The 21,164-nt window shown below is 38.2% G+C and overlaps 1 protein-coding gene across 1 annotated transcript; it reads left to right on the top strand.

The window, feature by feature from the left end:
- The first annotated feature begins 487 nt into the window (after nt 1-487).
- Nucleotides 488-16,037, top strand: gclc (glutamate-cysteine ligase, catalytic subunit). Its single transcript, XM_084735821.1, has 16 exons — nt 488-1,157; nt 3,296-3,408; nt 7,663-7,845; nt 8,570-8,683; nt 9,086-9,144; nt 9,950-10,086; nt 10,279-10,353; nt 10,655-10,771; nt 11,129-11,267; nt 11,507-11,619; nt 11,720-11,812; nt 11,938-12,042; nt 12,154-12,235; nt 13,721-13,830; nt 15,064-15,184; nt 15,288-16,037. The coding sequence occupies exons 1-16, from the start codon at nt 1,008-1,010 to the stop codon at nt 15,467-15,469; spliced, it is 1,893 nt and encodes a 630-aa protein (XP_084591947.1). The 5' UTR covers nt 488-1,007; the 3' UTR covers nt 15,470-16,037.
- The last annotated feature ends 5,127 nt before the right edge of the window (nt 16,038-21,164 follow it).

Below are 21,164 nucleotides of genomic sequence, written 5' to 3'. Positions count from 1 at the left end.
ACAAATAAAACCTCCTGTGACACACCTGTAGATCCTGACCCAGTTGCTGGGAAATTCTGCTCCATGCCACATTGCACTGATATGAATACAGTGCCTTGAGATTTTTCCTTCCCTTTTGGTGAGCCTGGGGAACAAAAAGTATAAAAACCACTGGACTAAAGGAAAAATATGTATTTTTGATTTTGGGATGAACTATCCCTTAACCGCACCAGAGCAGTATAGTGATTTCAGCAAAGTGGCCATTTTTGGTATTTGGGTAAAACAGGGGTGAAAAATATTACTATTCTTTGTTCATCGTAGAAACTTCTCGCATTTTCCGGTGTTTTCTCGGTTCCATGTTAATCAACTACTATTCCCAACAGTGCTTGAATGTGGCACCGCTACCTAACCGGTCAGTGGGAGGAGCCGAGCAGCGAAGAATGCTGAGTCATAGTGACATCACGCCGCTCTCCGCTCCGCCTGACGGCATAACGTGCGTGAAGCCAGGAGGGCGTTCATATGTACAACACAGACCAGCTTTAAAGCAGCAGACTGGGTTGGGAGCATCGACCTACCTGCTAGTTAACCTCGCTGTCATTCCATCACAGAGCTGCACGTTAACGGGCACAGTCCGTGGTTCTTAACCGAGCAGAGACTTGCTGCCACTCGTTAACTTGTCAGGGTATACGGGAGAGCAGCCATATCAGCCCCCGTGTGTGCTTTACCGAGCTAACTAGACATTAGCAAGTTATGAGCAGGGGCCTGCTGCTTCTGGATGCCCAGCTAAGGTTACCGACAGGGCACGCCGCTTAACAGCACCAAGACACGCTGCTGCGTTCAGGCCGTGAACTCTCTGACAACACCGTAAGGACCCCGGGCTCTGCCGCTTGTCAGGACCGAGACTTCATGCTAGCTCCGCGCGAGTTGGACAAACTAGCTAGCTAGCTAACGCTCGCTCAGCGTGCAAGTACATAGAAGCAGCCAGCAAGACACCAGCCGTCAGTTCACGTCTCCAGCCGGTCTGTGCGATGGGTTTACTGTCAGAGGGCTCTCCACTGAACTGGGAAGAAACCAAGAAGTATGCCGACCACATTAGAAAGCATGGCATCATTCAGTTTCTCAACATCTACAACAAGGTGAAGGAGCGTCAGAAGGATGTGCTGAAGTGGGGCGATGAGGTGAGATACGAGCTTTTTTAAATGACTCAACGTGGTAAATGCTGCTGCATTTTGATTTCTCTGTCATGATGGATGTGCATGAAGTCTTTCTTTACTCTCACTGCGGGCACATGTGCATGTACCTCAATTAAATCTGCAACTTTCAATACTGTATAACATCTAGAGTATTTGCTTGTGGATAAGTCATTGACATTTCTTCAATATGTAACAATGCAAACTGTTTATATGCAATTGATTGACAAGGTAATAGTAAAACTTTTTGTTACTTGGATAAACCTTTGATAAGATCAGATAAGATATAATGACATAAACCTTTATTAATCCCTAAAGGGTGTCATAGCAGCAGCAATAATGAGAATGAAACACAGGTGAGTACAAACCAAGATAAGTGATACATTTAAATCGAATGGAATAAAAGTAATAATTGTAAGAGCAAGAACATAAATAAGTAAAAGATAAAGTCAGGTAAAACATTGAGCAGCTGCCCTTAGATATCTGCAGTGTCAACGAATGAGTGAATGGTGAACAGGAATATGTACTGGCAGTCAATAAATATAAGTATGTACAGTCTATAAACATGTATAAATTTGCACATATGAATTCATAAATATGTGTGGATAACACTATAATAAGTGCCAGATTGAATTCATGGTAAGTTAAAAGATGTTTAAGAATGTTACAAGATGTTTTTACTTTTTAAAAATTGACAAACATTTCACCAGCTAAAAGTTGCTTATACATGCTGATTTTGAGTGCTACCAATCATACAGTTTTCTAGGAACTGTTTAGCCTAATAATACTTATAATCCAGGTAGTACTAGTACTAATTCAGGACACTCCCTGTATGCTTTAGCATAAAGCCTGCTAAACAACATGTAAAGACATGGATTTCCAAACTTTTTCATGTTAAGGACCCACAATAGATGCAAGTTGGACCACAGACCCCCAGTTGAGGATATTTTTTCTTAAGGAATTCCCTGAGCATCCTAAGTTTATTTTTAGGTTTGAAGAGTAAAAAAGTATTAATATTCAATCAGTGATCAAACTAGGATCACTATAAATTACAATTAATCAATACAGCTAGCCCTGTTTCTGTCCTTCTTGTTCCAACTTGCAAAAAATGTAATGTTTATTCACGATTTAAAAAAAAATCATACCATGCTAATGGCAGTATTATGACTTGTTGATATGAACATGAATGATATAAAACTGTTACACACAACAAAAAGCATGACTGAAAGCGAAAGTAACATTGCCACCAGCTCCTTGATTGAGGGATTAGTTCTGAAAAGGGAAGCAACTTCAGTATTGTGGAAGTGGTTTGGTTACAAAAGATCAGATGTACAACAAAACACAGTAGTAATAAGTGAGAAGTGCAAGAAGACTGTAGCAGCAAAGAGGGACCATATATCAAATAATTAATGCACCTGAAGCAGAATCCCTTGGTTGAGTACAAAAAATCTGGTTGACTACAAAAATCACATGAGGAGAGCTCAACAGCTATTTTTCAGTAATTTGTCATACTGTCAAGAATGTTGTTATCACAAAATACCCCTGAATAATGCAATATTAATTTAAGTTTTTTGAAACATTATTTAAATCTTTTTAAACATTATTTTAAAAATTGGAATATACTACTCCTTCTTTTGCTTGTGACCCTCTACAACCCACTTAAAGATCCCTGTTGGTCCCCGGACCCCAGTTTGAAAACCACTGTGTCAAGATACCATACGTGGGTTTGGCTGTTGCCTGTTTCCTTTTGCTCACATCTTCACACCAGTTTGCGTTTCTAGTTTTTGTCCGTCACAGCCCACAAACCTTCAGTGTGCTACAGCTCGAACAAAGTGTTTTCATTTCGAACAATGTGGAATGCTGTTGTTATAGAATAATCCCTCTTTCAGACAGGGGATTACAGAGTAGCAGAGTCAGAGTCAAGGAAACATAACTGATGAATTGGAATTGATGTGATGGCGTCCCAGTCTGATCTTGAAAATGTCTGCTTTGTGCTGTTAATCTAGCATGCATTGTAAACCTGGTTTTGAAGTAAGGCGAGCGCATCAAATGGAAATAATCAGTGACTGTAATGTAGGGTTTTGACTGTGGATTTACAACGTTTGTTTTGGATTCTTTATTTTTAGGTTGAGTACATGTTGGTGGAACTGGACGACAAGAATGAAAAGGTTCAACTTGTCCTGAATGGTGCAGCTGTTTTGGAAACTCTCCAGGACCAGGGTGAAAAGATAAACCCAAAGTAAGTAAGCTCTCCACAGTACAGGTCTAAGCATTCAGCTGAACATATGATGCATATTAAAAAATCCACATATAGGTCTCCTTTTTAAAGGAGGAAGGCACTAATTTACTGTGATAATTTTGTTTTTATTTGACTTCAACTTTGTTTCCTTCCTCCTTCCAAATACACATTTATTTTGAGAAGATATGCAAGCATTCTTTCTGGAAGTAATCATAGTCAATGTATCATTGAACTGCACCACAGAAATGGCAACACTTAAATTCTTTATCTGAGTTAAACTGAAGTAAATGCCACACCTCAAATGCCAACAGTCATGACAGTGCTGTTGATAGTTTAATGGTTTGTTTTGTCTCATTGTGAGCTATCGAGTGGCTGATTTTGATTTAGATAAATGCTGGTCGACTTATATTTAAGCCTCATATGTCCGGTATCATAAAAAGTAGAGGAAGGACTAGATATTACATAAAGGTTAAATCAACACTTTACTTATACTTGTCACAAGCCAAAAATATTGAGAGCCTCTAGTATAGAGTACAGCAAAGGCAGGTAGCACTGTCTTTCCCACAAACTGAATTTGCCTGACAGCCTATATGCGGTTGACTATTCATTTGACATTCAAAGTCACCGTTCGTTCAGCATTCATATTACATGAGATGTTTGACACACAAGTCCTGCAAGCTTGTGTTCACACACACACTAAGCACACTACACAAACAAGTCCAATCCCTTTAAAAAAAAAAAACAATGGTGAGACATAAAAACAAGTCTTCACTAATTCTAAAATCATTTTTCCTAATCTCACAAGTTAAAATCATTAACAGAAATATTTAAAAATCTGTACTAATGTTATTAATTCCTCCCCCAGCAAAGATATCATGTTAGGTTCTTTTTTTTTCAATGTAATTGCAAGCGTCCTAAAAAGTGCATATGCTCTTAACCGCATATGTGTGTATACATACAGAGGCCCTGGGTCATCACTTCATCGCATCATTAGAAGCAGCTATGCTTGAAGTTGTAAGAGAGTGTCTGCCTGCTTTGCAAACCTGGATTTTCAGCCGTGACAGAGCCCCTCAGGCTCTGTAAGGTCGGTTGGGAAATGTCAGTCTGCTGCAACTTCTAGGTCCTTGCATATTTTCAAAGAGCTGAAACTGGTCAGACCTTTAGCACATCCCGACACTGCCTTCGGCCTTACTGTAAAGATGTGATAAGCGGCATTCCTAAGGTTACATTTTTGTTTCAACAGACCACAGTCTTTTTCCTCATTCTCACAATCAATCATTAAGTGCTGTTTTACAGACACTGCGGGGCTTTTATTTGTCTTGTCTGCAATTTCTGATACAGTGGTCTTTAGTCTCCTCTCTGACCAAATTCAGCACTACAACAAAGAGACTTGTTGTTGGTTCCAGACTTCTTCCATTTCATAGCACTAGTGTCGCAGAGGAATTTCACTCTGTCATAACTTGATTTATACCTTCACCACAGGCTGTTACTTTGATATGTGAACTGCAGGAATTTTTTCTCGGCAGGTGTGTGCAATCTGAAATCCTCTCTGATCAAGAAGGGTTGTTAATCATCCATAAATTTGCAAAACTGTTCTGATAATGTCACTTTTGAGCTCAGATTACTTGTGGGTTTAAAACTAAGAAAAGGAACTTTAATATTTTGTTGATTTTGAAGGCCCCAAAAGTAGTAGTGTTCCCACTGCCATAACCACAAAATTTACCGCAGGGCTCAACAACAACAGTGAAGGATTGCCTGCTTGTAGGGGGCAAGGTAAATGCCACGTTGGGCTTGTAAATCTGGCTACTCACTTGCCCGGCCAAGCAAACATGCATTTTTTTTTTTGTTCTGTTGAAGGGGTAGAAAATGTAGTGGATTAAAGCAAATGGAAAATAGCCACGAGAATTGCTGAAATTTCCATTGCAGTTCAGGTTAATGAATACAGGCCTGGACAGTTTGATGTGACGCAGGTAGATGTTTGGTTCCTCACTCTGTTTTCCATTTATATGAATGATTTAGCTCTTCAAATTAAAGTGTCTAGTTTGGGAGTTAAAGTTGATTATCAGACTTGGGCATTTTTTTATATGCAGATGATTAAGTTTTACTTGCAGAACATGAAAAAGATCTGTAGACTATACTGAACATTGTTGAGGAATAGTGCTGGAAATGGAAACTAGTGGTAAGACTACACACAAATAGTACATTTAAGAAATTCGGTTGTCTTTAATCTTGGTCCTATAGTGCTGACATATACTGATCAATGTGTATATCTTGGTTTGATACCAGGTGAGCACATGACATTTAAAGATATTGAGAAAGATGTCATACCTGTACACAACTGTATAGCTGTTGTCCTGTGTCAGATTATGCTTATAGTGTTTGGGGCTTCTGTGAACATTCAGTTTGTAACATCATCATAGAGCTATTCAATCCAGATTGTCCATAAACTCACTTAAATAATCACATAAATGTAAATTGTTTTGACCTTGGAATAGACTTGTGAGGATGGCAGATCACAGACTCACTAAAAATATATTTAATTGGGGCATTTCACATGGTCATCCCTTGACTAACAAGATGAAATCCCTCTTTCATCTGAAACATTCCTCATTTATTTTCCATAATAGGTTACTTTCTAATATTCAGTAGATTAGAAGTGGCATGTGTCTCATGTAATGAGCAGAATGATCAAACTTACAAACGTACTGTCTCATAAAGAATTGCAATGATGTAGAACCTTATGTGAAGCATAACTTAAACAAAAGACAAAGATTGTTATGTGCACAGTTACGCTCAGGATTATTACCATGGGCCTTAGAGACCACCAGGTTTATTGCCTCTCCAGAGGAAGTCAGACTCTGTTTGTTGTGTGAGCTTGGTGAAATTCAGAGTGAGATCTATTTTTTGTTTTGCTGTCCTGCCCATGAGGACTTAAAAGATGTACTCTTTACTAAAATGCCCTCTGTATTTATGCTGACTTCTGTTGGCTAGATGAGTAAGACAAAGTTGAGTTGTGTTCCAGAGAGGGAACCTTTTTGTAGCAGATTGTATTTGTCAAGTTTTGGAGAGAAGGCAGAATATTCAGTTTAAGTTTGAGCTATAAAATGGACTGTAATTTTGTATTGAAAGGAAAATGTTTGAACACTGAAACTGTATGGGTACTTTATGTGCATGACACAAAAATAAAAGGAAACCAGGAATCAGGATGGTCTCATTTGCCAATGTAGGTCATACATAGGTATCCATATTAAACTGTAGTGGATTTAAAGTAAAATGTAATTTTAGTGAAGTCTATATTTTACATGGTTTCATATATACATATACATATGCACACTAGGGCTGCACAATTAATTAAAATTTTATTGAAATTACAGTAAGGCTTTCTGCAGTTTTCAAATTGCAGGAGATGCCATATTTGTTAAAGGTAAATATGTGTCAAAATCCATTATAAATTAATGAATGTCGTAAGGCAGAGATGTCCTGTCCTACAAATCTACAAAGATTCTACAAACTTAACAAAATATCTTCATTACAGATTTCTGCAAAAATCACACCGTAGTCCTTTTACCATGTTTTTCAGTCAAAATAAGAATAATTATGTGAAAATTATCCTCTAATAATATCGCAAATCATATCACATTGTAATATCAGTCAAAATAATTACAATTAGACAAAATCGTTAAGCCCTAATATAGGCTGTATAGTAAGCCAAAGCTTTTTAAAAGTGCTAAATCCCAAAAACCTTCAAAATGTAGAGGTGAAGTTAGGATATTTTTGCCTCAGTTTCTGTCAGTGATAACAATCAGAGCTTCTCCTGGGAATGCTGTTTGCATGCCTAAACTGTAGTAACATTTCTTTGGGAAGAGGAATTCTCTGCAGGCAGAGTAAATGTGTTTGTACAAGCTCATGACTGTTATGCTTGCCTGCTGGCCATGACGTCGGCCTAAATCTGTGGAGCCAACTTCACCCAGGGGAAATACCAGTGGCAGTGGGAATAGTAGAGCCGATGCATTCCTCATTACTGCCCCTCTGTTGCACACACCAAAGAGCACGCTCTGGAGCACAAATACGTTGCGTTCATTTGCCTTGCCAAGATTATGGCTGACATACGATAAAGGGCGAGTGGTCGGTTTGTTTTATCAGAAAGGTCACCGTGATAGGGAGACCTGGGTGTTTTTTTTCCTTGATGGACATCTTCCTTACTGACCTATAAAAGCAGAATGTTTTCAAAATATTTTTATTGTATGCTTGCAGTCATCCCACGCTTTGGAGACCAGAGTATGCCAACTACATGATTGAAGGAACTCCTGGGCAGCCGTACGGTGGGACCATGTCGGAGTTCAACACTGTGGAGGGCAACATGGGGAAGAGACGACGAGAGGCCTCGTCTGTCCTGAACCAGAATGAAACCCTCTGCACCATCACCTCATTCCCAAGGTACTTTGGTTTACACTGAACAAGTGTTTTAACTCTCCAGGTCCATAGTTTGATATACAGTCTTGCAGTAGTGTGCAGGATATTTTATTCATCTATTTGATGCATTATATAAATATATAATATTGACCATTTAGTGCTTTTAAATTGAAACAGTGTTTGTTTGCACTTTATACCACAAGCAGAAAAAATGGGCAATATTTTCATTTATCCACCTTACATTACTGTGCTCATGGAGTACCTGTATCATCTGCTGTTGGATTTCACCCCCTCATGTTATTTAACTTATGCGGTGTAGTATGTCTTTAACTATTGTACAGGTTTAATTATTCTTATTATTCTAGGGTGCCTAACATTAACTTCAGCTGCCTCAAGTGTATTTACATTTTTGAGTGTTGATTAATGTACATTGTCCCTTTTCAAATAAAAAAATGTTAGCTGATCCACTTGGCCACAAATTGCATTATTGATTAACCATCAGTGATTCTCTTGGATCCTCTTTGCTCTCTCCAAAGTAATGATTTGCTTTCCTGCGTCATACCTTATTACAAACTGAGATGAGAACTGGGATGAAATATTTGAATGTGTCACCAGAGATTCTGACAGCATTTTTGGCACAAAAACAATCTATTAATTGAGAAATTATTGGCCGAATAATCATTGATGACAATAATTGTTTGTTGCAGCCCTATAATAAATGTTGTGTATTTTTTAATCCTTTGTTTAGGTTAGGTTGTCCAGGTTTCACCAATCCAGAGTACCGGCCAACTCCTGTTGAAAAGGGAGTGACCAAGTCACTGTTTTTCCCAGATGAAGCCATCAGCAGACACCCAAGATTCAGGTAGGCTTCGTGATTATAACTTCATGACAGTGTATATGTGTGGCTGCCTCATTGATTTGGTTTTTAAATTGAAAACCTTATCAGTTTATTATTTAACTGCAGGATTATTGACTCCTTTGTTCACATAGAGCAAAACCAGTTAAACAGAGGCCTTAATAATTAAGTGAATTAAAGGTATTCATTGTTCTCAGATAAAAAAAAAAAATCACAATCAGTCAGGCTACTGTCAGCAGTTGTGATGGTTTTCTTTTTGGGTTATTTTTACTGTAGGTGTCAGTAGATTGTAATGATACCTGTTTGTTCCTGTCATTGTTTTTATTTGTCGTTTTTCTATAATGCAGCGTGTGTTTGTGGGTGTCTATATGTAACTGCATGTATGTTTGTGTGGATTTGCTATTTCAGTACCCTTACCAGAAACATACGTCACAGAAGAGGAGAGAAAGTCGTGATTAATGTGCCAAGTAAGTCCAACTGAAATTATATAGCTTCTTTTGTCTCCTACAGCACACTCACATTTTCTTCTTTGAGAAAAAGAAAATGGAAAAAGGGAGAGACCTATATTTTATTTATTTTTTTGGTTTCATGATGGCGACTCTTAGTTTTGTATTAATTCGACGGAATACCATTGGGTGTCTTATTTCAATATCGCCAATCAAATTTTTACATATCGCAGCAGATTGACGATGACACTGAGTCAGACAGAAGCTGGCTGCTCAAAGAGCTTCATACTTTGAACAACAACCCACATTAGCTTCCCTGCTGAAGTCTCGTGCTTATCTACCTTACAACATCAACACGCGTCCTGTTCTGCACCATAAAATGTCACATGAGCCAAAACAAACAAAAGATTTACTGCCAATATCAGTTTGAAGGCTAGGTAGCTAATTAGATGCTCAGCTGCAGCACACTAAACAGTAACATTCAAAAATACCTGCAAATGTCACTTGGTTCCTGTTAGATGTGGGTTGGATCCTTATACTTTAATACCACTAATGCACTGCCTGCCTATCAACCAGTTTATTTATGTTTTCTCTCGTTCTGTTCGCTGTCAGTCAAACACTGACACTGACATACAACCTCAAAGATCTTTTTTTCCGTTTTAATGACAAAAAAATATTAACAATACATTTAAAATCCAAGTTGTAATCATTTTTGACTACAAAACGGGATGATTAAATGTGATTTCAGTTGGACTTTAAAGGTTTTGATGCATGACCTTGACTGCATGGAGTAAATAAATAAATAACGGCCATATTCATGTTTCAGTCTTCAAAGACAAGTGCACTCCATCCCCATTCGTGGAGGAGTTTCCTGAGGATGATGGTGAAGCAGCAAGGGCAGCTCTGCCTGATCATATCTACATGGACGCCATGGGCTTTGGAATGGGCAACTGCTGTCTGCAGGTACAGACCGTACTGACTGAGCAGTGTGACCACAGATTTTGTCACCTTGAGCAATCATTTAGTTTTCAAACAGTGATGTAACAAAGATGGTGTAACCTGGAATGCTCTGACTTTTGTGTGACTGCTAATTTAGAAACGCAATGAGTGATTTATAAATGAGCTTCAGCCTTCTTTTTTATGATGCCTCTGCAGGTGACATTCCAAGCTTGTAGCATTGATGAGGCAAGATACCTTTATGACCAACTAGCAACATTCTGCCCTATTGTGGTGAGTAGATAGATAAAGCATGTGCTTCCAGCTTTATGATCATTATCTGACCTCTTCTACTGGGCTATTATGTAACTTATCTATTAACCGAATCAAATGTTTTGAAAGCAGCTATGCAGAGTTTTGATGTTTTGTACAGATAATGCAAAATTTTTATGTATAAAATGTTAAAATAGTCACAGTCACAATATTTTTCTGAAATCTGGATAAATATTGCAGAGATACAAGATTGCGTTGCTTTGTTTTTTGTGCTCCCATAACTTAATAAAACACTAGTGAATACTGTTTTGGATCTTTACAGATGGCTTTAAGTGCAGCCTCGCCCTTCTACAGAGGCTATGTGTCAGAAAACGATTGTCGCTGGGGAGTTATTTCTGCCTCGGTGGACGACAGGACACAGGAGGAACGAGGGCTCAAGGTGAGCATGTGGAGCTGAACAACGTGAAGGTGCAAAAATGTGTTTTAGTCAAAAACAAACCAGTTTTCAGAATGTGCTTTGTTTGGTTTGACCACTTATGTTTCTGTCATTCTGCCACCTAAAGAACTGAGTGACTGAGTTAGAGTTGTGCATCTATGTCACCACCAGTCAACTGAGATTTGTATGCATGTGTTTGTAGCACACTAACATCAGATTTAATATAAAAATAAGTGAAATAATCATGTTGAGTATATGTGTATAAATATGTAATTTACTAGTAAATCTTACCAGTAAAACTTTTAAAGCTAAAGGTTTATATTTTGAAAATAATGTATGACAATAATTTTTTCTTTGCAGCCATTGAAAAACAACAAGTACAGGATCTTCAAGTCAAGATATGATTCAATTGACAGCTACCTGTCCAGCTGTGGCGAGAAGTACAACGACATTGATTTGACGATAGACGAGGAGATCTACAAGCAGTTGCTTGATGCAGGTGCAGTGCAATTATATTACAAATTACAGTTCAGTCACTTTAAAGGAAGAAGCTGTTCAAAGACCTATTTGTTTGAAAAGTCTTTTTCCTTCATGCTTCAACGATGTGTAACATTACTCAGCTAATCACCAGCATTATTAGATCTTAGTAAAAGCATGCTGCATCCTTAATGGCTCATTGATGCTGATGACATTTACTCCTGCTCGTGCAGTAAATAATAATCAGCTTCCTGTGTGCAGGGATTGACAAGCTGCTGGCCCAACACATAGCACACCTCTTCATCCGAGATCCACTCTCTGTCTTCAAGGAAAAAATTCACTTGGATGATGAAAACGAGTCTGATCACTTTGAGGTGAGGCTCTCTGTTTTCCTCTGGTAGTGTCCCAGAAGAAAGCCAACATGTGTTATAATTCAATGCAGGCTTGTATTTATTCAGACTTTTCTTCTTGCAGAACCTCCAGTCAACCAACTGGCAGACGATGAGGTTCAAACCTCCACCTCCAAATTCTGATATCGGCTGGAGAGTTGAGTTCCGCCCCATGGAGGTGAGAACCAACTGCACCATCTTTTAATTTGGACTCTTAGCTGTAGTCTGTGGCTGTATTTGATGACATGGCCTATATAAATACAGAAAAAGGGAGTTCAGTTTTATTTTGCTTCAATTTTTCAGGTGCAGCTAACCGACTTTGAAAATGCTGCATACGTGGTCTTTGTTGTCCTGCTCACCAGAGTGATCTTGTCCTACAAACTGGACTTTCTGATCCCTTTGTCAAAGGTAAAAACACAAAGCCACACAGTTCTAGGCTTGTTGATGTTAAGAGATATTTAATTAATGAGGTAGGACATTTGATATACACAGTGCTCTGATGCACTTGTTTTTCATTAGGTTGATGAAAACATGAAGGTTGCACAGAAGAGAAACGCAGTCCAGGAGGGCATGTTTTACTTCCGAAAAGACATCTTCAAAGGTGGGTAAAACAAGAAGTGCAACTTAGAGGTGCTTCACCCTCAAATGTGTGTTTGAGCTGTGAACTACATTATATTACTGTCATGTGAGAAAACACATGAATGCTGGTGTTAATTGTGGCAATTCTTAATAAATGTATAAAGATCAGCATTTCATGATGCCCTTGTAGCTCAGTTAGTAGAACAAGGCTGTCGGGCCTCTGCAGCAGCTGCTGGTTTGACTCCCACCTGCAGCCCTTTGCTGCGTGTCATCCTCCTGCTCTCTACCCCCTTTGCTGTCTGCACTTCAGCTGTCCCTGTCAAATACAAGCAAAACCCCCAAAAATATAATGTGTAATATAATATAATATGGGTTGAAAATGGTCAAAACTCCACCCACTGTTTTAAAATCCTGCTGAACCTCGCAAGGCCAATACTGAGATGGAACTAACTGTTGGGGACTGCTCTGTGTCATGAGATTTATATTTTTAAAAAGCAGGTTAACACCCTCCAATCAGAGTTAGACGGCCCACCTCTCTCAGCCCCTGCTCTTGAGTGGGAGTCAGCAATCGTTTTCAGTTATATGCTGAGTGAGACTCATTATGCATTAACACATTTTTTTACCTCATTTTGGCACTCTTGGCAGCTGCAGAAGCAGCACCAGACTGCATCAGTTGGGCTACAGCTGTTTACCGACAATCACTGCAGACAGACACAGACTGGAGCGCTCTCTCAGCTGCTAGCGTTAGCTCGACTAGCTACAATACAGAAGCTTTTACAAAAAGAGCCACAAGTGTGCCTCTTGTGACTGTCAAAGCTCCAGTGGGCTGTGTTTCCATTGTTTTTCCACAGACACAAAGAATCTGCTGCAGCTGAGCAGCTACTCATGGTTGGTTAGCTCTTACTACTGCTACAGCAGCGTTCAGTCTGTCACTGTGGTGGGGTGTATCATCAAATACTCATAAACACAAAGCAACACCACCTACAATGGTAGTCCTGGTCACTAGAGGTGCACAGAGATGTGATTATTTGTGTCTATTCAACCCACAAAATTGTGTCTGTCCGTATCTGTCTTTGGATAGAGGACCAGAAGTGGGTGTGGTTTAAACTGGAAGTCACATTTAATGTTTAATTTTCTAACCTAATAATTATTTGCAAATCAACTGATGTATCCTCAAACCATCAAAATTATTTAATATTGCCACATAATTAAATATTTCTGCATTCTCATACTGTACTTTTCATCTCTCTCTTTATTTTTTTAACTAAACTAAGTTTTATGAAATGTCTGAAACCAACCGCCGCCACTCTTTTAACTAGGAGATATTGAAAAATCAGAAACTGAAAAAAAAAATGTTTAATACATCAAAAGAATTGGATTTGGTCTGAAAATGGAAACTCTACAGTAAAGTGGGTGGAGTCTGGCTCAGATCTGGGGTGCAGTTACACTTACATGTTGGTGTTTATGATGACATAGCAGCTGATGTGTTTGTACTGTCCACCCACAGGCTGCAACCCGGTCCTCGATGGCACCGCCTCTGCTCAGAACGGCCTGGAGACTGATGGCACTAATGAGGAGTTCACACTGATGAGCATTGACACTATCATCAATGGAAAGGTGATTGTTGTCTTAACAGTTGTTGACTTTTAACTGTTTAGCCACGTTAGCAGCGATGTTGACCTATTAAATGGTTTAACATGAAATTTTGTACAGATATTCATGGTCCCCAGTGGATGAATCCTACTGACTTTGATCCCTTAACTTTTATTTAATGCTACCATGAGGTTGTCACTAGAGTGGACTTATTTGGATCAGATATTGATCTTCCTCTCAGGATTAATTGTAATAACTTTGGTGCTCCCCTGACTTGTCCTTCACCTTTTCATGTAGCCTTAGAGAGCATTGTTATATAAGTAGCAAATGTTAGCATGCTAGCATACTACTAACATGACGAAGAGGGTAAATATTATATCTCAGAATGTCTGCATTTTCAGTGTCAGCATATTGTCTGCATTTATATCTTTTACCAAACAACAAACAGGCAGAATCATTTCAGATGCATCTAACAAAACAAAAAGCAGTATAAATCAAAACACTAAACAACAAACAAAACAGATTTTTAAAAAATCTGTAAAGAAAAGAAAAAAAAGTAAATGGAGGATTAATGTATGTATAATACAAGTAAATTAAAAAGACAATGAACTTGTGTTCTTCTTTTTAAAGTGAAAAAAAAAAATTTGATTGTTTTTAAATGCTACAAAACAAAGAGCTGTACATGTTTTTATACATATAAAGTTTACCTAAAATCAAAATTTTATACAATTATATAAAAATGCATATTCTTTGTTTTGTATAAATCATCACTTTCAATCTTATTCAACCACTCATTTATCCTTTCTCAAAAAATTTCAACAATATTACAGGTGTAGAAAAGACGTTTCTTCAATTGGATTTCTTTGTGACAAAATGTACAAACATCACTGTCTACATTAAACTGCACTCGTAACATTTCACTGCTAATTATTTTGAAATAACTTTCTTTCATTTATGTATCAAAGGAAATGACAGATATCCAGCTCAACTTTGACGGCATCCACTTTGGAAAAGATACAGATAACAGTATGTCCACTTTGAGGACAGATTTACAGAACTGTGAACAAACTTTTGGCAAAATAAATGCAAAGCAAACGGTCTAAGTAAAATCCAGTACTAACCCTGAATGCCTTTATAATTGTTTAACTCAGGCTGCGCCTCAGTGCCGCCTCACAGAGCTGCGAGCACGGCTGCAGACTCTTAGTCTTGTTTTAGGTCATCTAACAATTACTGCTGCTTCCTTCCTATTATCACCAGGAGGGAGTTTTCCAAGGGCTTATCCCGATTCTTAACTGCTATCTGGAAAACATGGAGGTCGATGTGGACACCAGGTGCACCATTTTGAATTATCTGAAGCTCATAAAGAAACGTGCCTCAGGTAAATATGCATGAAATATGTTCTCACAAGCCAAAAGCAGGTTTTCGCTTTATGAAGCTTCAACTCTGAGCGCAACACTTATTTTTTTTCTGATCTGAAACAGGCGAGCTGATGACCATGGCCAAGTGGATGAGGGAGTTTGTTGCAAAGCACCCACAGTACAAGCAGGACAGTGTCATAACTGATAAGATCAACTACGACCTGTTCAAAAAGTGCGACAGGATCGCAAAAGGCGAAGAGCAGTGCCCAGAGCTCATTGGAAACCCAGTCAACAAGTTCAAATGAGAACCTCTGTACGACTGCATCGACATCATACAAACTTGCATGTGACGAAAGACCAAATGTGTTGCTCAGAATAAAAGCGGTCCAATTTTAAGAGAATGCAAAACGGCATGAGTGTGTTGTAAGAAACACACCTGCATCAGATGTGTGTACATATACTGTATCAGATTTTTATGATTACAAAATTATTTTAATAGGGTTAAGACATGGAAAAGGTTGTGTAATAGAAATCAGATGTGTATTTATTTTTCTCTGGAAATTATGCCTATCTGTGTGAGAATGTAAATGTAGCAAAGAGTTGTACAGTAGTCTGCTTTTAATCTTGTGTTCTGTAAATACTGTACTTCTGCTCTTCAAAACATTAACATCAGAGTTTTTTTGGGTTCTTTTGCTGGATATGAGCTTCATTTGTGTTTAATAGAGTATCTTTTCTTTTTTTCATTTTAAGAGAAATGTTTGCTTTGCTCTGCTGACGATGTAGTGGGACCCTGAGTAGTGTTGCATTCAATTGGAAGTGGTGAACCATTGTTTGCAATGTGATGCTGCTTCAAATAAATCTGTACAAAAGTAAGTTAGTTTTTTTTGCAACTACTTCAGATATTTTGTCGGATGTTTTTTATTTAAATGAGCCGTACAGAATGGGTTGAATTTTCTCAAGTATGTTGTTTGAGCCCCCAAGAAATCACTGTCATTAGGCTTGATCTTGATCAGCCTTCATAAACACATCCTGAAATGCTTCTGAGTGGCCATATTAGCATTTTTGATTGACACACCCAGAGGAATGGCTGCAGTCAGCACATTCGGATCATTTGAATGCTGGATAGCAGCTGAAGCTGTGATAGTCATGGTGGAACATGGTGACTGTTCTGCATAAGAATTTATTCACTCTTTCACTATATTTCTTTTAAAGAAACCAGTTTTTTTTATGTGCCACCATAAATGAAATTATGAAATGAATGTGTTTTGTTATGAGATACAGTGTTCTCTAATAATCAAACAACTTTTATTTTGAATGTTCTAACACAAAGTATTACTCTGCTGTCTTGAGTTTAATTGCAGACATTATACGGCATAGTTATCCACCCATCACCAAAACTGACCTAACGTACAGCTACAGATGCCATGAGACCATTGTTATATTGTTATCATGAATACAGACTCCAGGCAGTCTTCTTGCGGACAAAGTAAGTACGTCTAATTCACTTTTATTTTGAATGTGCAAACCGGAAGTGTCTCTATGTGATTGTGTCGAGCTTCATGTTTGTGGTGTAGTTACTCGATGTGCCCACTAGAGGACAGTGTGCTCATTAATGTGAATACACTCGCATTGCTTTTGACAAGTTGGTGGATTTCTTTCTTCTGAGTTCAGTTTTCATGTTTTACAGACAGTTGTATGGCGTAGTTATCCACCCATTATCTTTGTGCAATACAAATTATACAGTGTGAATACCCTAACAAGTAAGAGGGCTACCCAAAAGTGGCCTAATCAGATCGTTTAATAACGTAATCATGAATATACACTGCCCTCCGGTGGTTTAATCGCGTAACTACATGTAGTTCAACTTTTATTTTGAATTTTATAACCGGAAGTATCGCTATCCTGTTGTGTCTAGCTTGATACTACTGGTGTAGTTACTCAATGTGTCCGCAAGAGGGCAGTGTGCTCACTACCGTTAATAAATAGTTAGATTTTCGCAGCAGTAGCAGTCCCAGAATGGTGGATGTGACAAGTAGATTTCTGTCTTTTGAGTTTAATTTTCACGTTTTACAACCAGTTTAATGGCGCAGTTATCCACCCATCACCTCTGTACGATACAAACGGTGCAGTCTGAATAGCCAGCTGGTACGAAGGCTACCCAAAAGTGGCCTAATCTGGTCGTTTAATAATGTAATCGTGAATATACACTGCCCTCCGGTGGTCAAATCGCGTAACTACATGTAGTTCAACTTTTATTTTGAATTTTATAACCGGAAGTATCACTATTCTGTTGTGTCTAGCTTGATACTACTGGTGTAGTTACTCAATGTGTCCGCAAGAGGGCAGTGTGCTCACTACCGTTAATAAATAGTTAGATTTTCGCAGCAGTAGCAGTCCCAGAATGGTGGATGTGACAAGTAGATTTCTGTCTTTTGAGTTTAATTTTCACGTTTTACAATCAGTTTAATGGCGCAGTTATCCACCCATCACCTTTGTACGACACAAACTGTACAGTACAAATAACCAGCTGGTACGAAGGCTACCCAAAAGTGGCCTAATCAGATCGTTTAATAATGTAGTCATGACTATACACTGCCCTCCGGTGGTCAAATCGCGTAACTACATGTAGTTCAACTTTTATTTTGAATTTTATAACCGGAAGTATCACTATGCTATTGTGTCTAGCTTGATACTACTGATGTAGTTACTAAATGTGTCCGCAAGAGGGCAGTGTGCTCACTACTGTTAATATACATTGATTGATTGATTGATTTTGGCAGCAGTAGAAGTCACAGAATGGTAGATGTGGCAAATAGATTTTTGTCTTTTGAGTTTAATTTTGATCTTTTTAGACAGTTGTATGGTGTACTTATTCACTGTATATACATGATATGAAGGTAACACATGTGAACATGGTCAAAATGTAGAAATTAATTTGTTTGGTAACGTGCTCATTAACCTTGATTTGCACCCAGCAGCTAGTTTACTTACTAGAAAGCTGTCGCTATTTGTACCCGGATCTTATACTCCATTTACTGCATCTACAAAGCACTTTAAATCAGATTTTCTGTATAATTAGTGTCTTGTTCAATAACTGAACTAAACAAAAAGGTTTTATTATTATTGCACTGTAACTGTTGTCGTATCTATAACTGTGGGATGAAGTTGTTGTAACCTGTAACTGTGCATACAGCCCAGGATCACTACAGTTTCCTCCAACCATTTTATATCTACCCTCACATCCTGGTATTTACTGTAACGTTAGCGGTTAGCTCAATGTTTACATTAGTGTGCTACATGCACGTGCTAACAACTTTTCTCTGTAGTTCGGTTCACATAAAACTTAAACTTGATCACGGACGTTGTCCATGTTGGATCAGTTCGTGCTCGGAACATGAGCGGCGGGCCAGTTTTTGGTTTAGATGTGGTTATTGCGGATATTGTGGTGGTATCCATGATAATAGACCAGCTAAACTCAGTCAAATCCCTGCCACGTAAGGTCGTGTCTAGAAAGGAACCCTTGACTTGTGAAACTCGCGAGATCTGTAGGCGTTGTTTCTTAATAGTGCTAAATATAATCAGCAATTGCGCTTCATAATGTCTCAATTGCGTTATCAAAATCTGTGGGACAGAAAAGGCTTGACTAGGATTCGGGAAAGATCGGGGGTTAGTTAAATTACCACTCTCGCGGGACATTTTGCGGATCTAGGGTTCTCTTCTGGACATGACCCTACATGAACATACTTACATAGGTTGTACTACATGCAGTACAACCTATATAAGTAGAAGATAGATATAACAGCTCCCTAAAAGTGAAGTCAGAGCATCTTGCTGCAGAACAGGTCATACATGTAGTTACACGTATTAATAATCGGGAGGCAATATATATTGATGATAACAATATAAAATGCTTATGTATATGTGGCTGTAAGGTAGGGCAGTTGTAAGTTAGCATAGTGGCTAGCTAGGCTATTCATATAATTCATACTGTAAAATAGTGATGGACGAATAATTACGCTATACAGCTGAACTGTCTGTAAAATTGAAATATAAAACTTAAAAGAGAGAACGTAACTTGTCACGTCCGCCATTCTTCGTCGAAATCAATCTACATATAATATTTTCGGTAATATGTGTACTGCCCTCTTGTGGATACATCGAGTAACTACATGAGTAACATCAAGCTAGACACAACAGAATAGCGATACTTCCGGTTATCAAGAGTCAAAATAAAAGTTGTACTAGATGTAGTTGCGCGATTCGACCACCGGAGGGCGGTGTATATTCGTGATTACATTATTAAACGATCTGATTAGGCCACTTTTGGGTAGCCTTCGTACCAGCTGGCTATTCACACTGTACAGTTTGTGTCGTACAAAGGTATATATTTATAGCTGTAATATAAATCGCTCTCATGGCATCTGCACCTGTAAGTTGGGCCAGTTTTCGTATCTTTCTTGCTAGCTAGGCCAATATTTATCAAACCTTTTACAACGTGGACAACCTTAGAAAATATTACACCAAGTTTACACCAAGTACCATTGTTATGACTATAGTTAAATAGATCATTCACCCAAAAACTGAAAATTTAATCATTATCACTATCAGTCATGCCAATTGAGGGTTGAGTTTATTTGGGTTGTCTGCAAAACACTGCTGAAGTTTCACAAGAAAACAGTGTTAAAGAATCTCCCAAACCTGCTTTTTGCACGCGGTCACTGATCTCATAGTTTTAAGTATTATCATTTGAAAATTTGTGGTATTTTTATTATGTGTTTCTTTCTTCTTCTTTTAAATTTATTTTTTCATTTCTAAACATTTAAGGAGATTTCTCAGTGTAGCACTGGACGGAGCTCAAGTTTCACCAGTGGTACTTTTATCATAGTTTGAGAATCTAGGAGCTAGACTATTCATATTGCATTCTGCAAAAGGGTTGATAACTGCATCATACAACTGATTGTTCATTCATTCATTCGTTCATTTAACTGATTGTAATACTTTAAAATGAAACTCAAGATACACAAATCAACTTTCCATCCAATAGCTGTTAAAATATTCCAGTCTGGACCAAGTGGACTGACAGGCCAACATTGCAAAAAACATCCAATTCCAAAAACTCAAGAAGAATGTTACACATAAAAGTTATTTTGCGAACTTTCTTTTGTATACCACTGCATTTCAGAATACTTCTTTTGTAAGTAATACTTTTAATTTCAAAAAGCAAGTACCTGAACATCCACAAGATGGTGGTATTGAAGCACAGCTTTACATAATACTGAGCTCCAGTGCCAAATAAGAGCACTGCCTCAGTTTGACCTCTTGGACTAGATAACGATTGTGGCTGGTACAGGTCCACCCTTTAGAGAGACAAGACATTCAGTTTTATGCTGCAAATGAAATTAAAGCACAGTTAAAGCCCTGGGACAATAAAGTGACACAAGAACAATAACATGATGACAAAAAAGTTCACTGTAGAGTTCACAAATGAGCATATTTGAAAGGTTGGCCTGGTGCAAAATAATACATAAAATAGATAATGAATTAGACACTTGATGTGAAAACATTTGTGTCAATAGTAAATATGTAGCAGGTCAGTGAATTTTAGTACAGCCATCTGTCCCCACTAATCCCAAGGAGAAATAGGCCTTTTTCACAGCAGACATTTTGACTTGTAATAGAAAGAGCAGGTGTTACTAATAACATTAATGGCTCTGTTCTATTCAAGCGTCCCAGTAAGCCATGGCAGTGTCACAGTGAGCCAGCATGCACAATATTAGGACTGAATATGAATGAATTCAGCCATCATTCATTTTGTTATTTACACCTGTTCTTTTCTTACTGTGATACCTCAGAATTTCTAATTAGAAAAATGCAGATACAATGAGCTGTCAGTGATCACAGTTCATGCAGTATTTTTACTAGAACTAGGGTTTAGAAAACCTTAAAGGGGAGCTCAATCGAGTCTATATATCCAAGTCACTTACATGTATAAAGATAGAT

Source organism: Lutjanus erythropterus, chromosome 14, assembly GCF_056507025.1.
Source record: "Lutjanus erythropterus isolate fLutEry1 chromosome 14, fLutEry1.hap2, whole genome shotgun sequence".
In the NCBI taxonomy this organism is placed as follows: Eukaryota; Metazoa; Chordata; class Actinopteri; order Lutjaniformes; family Lutjanidae; genus Lutjanus; species Lutjanus erythropterus.
The sequence above is the reverse complement of the archived record's forward strand: the minus strand, read 5'-3'. Positions and strand labels throughout refer to the sequence as shown.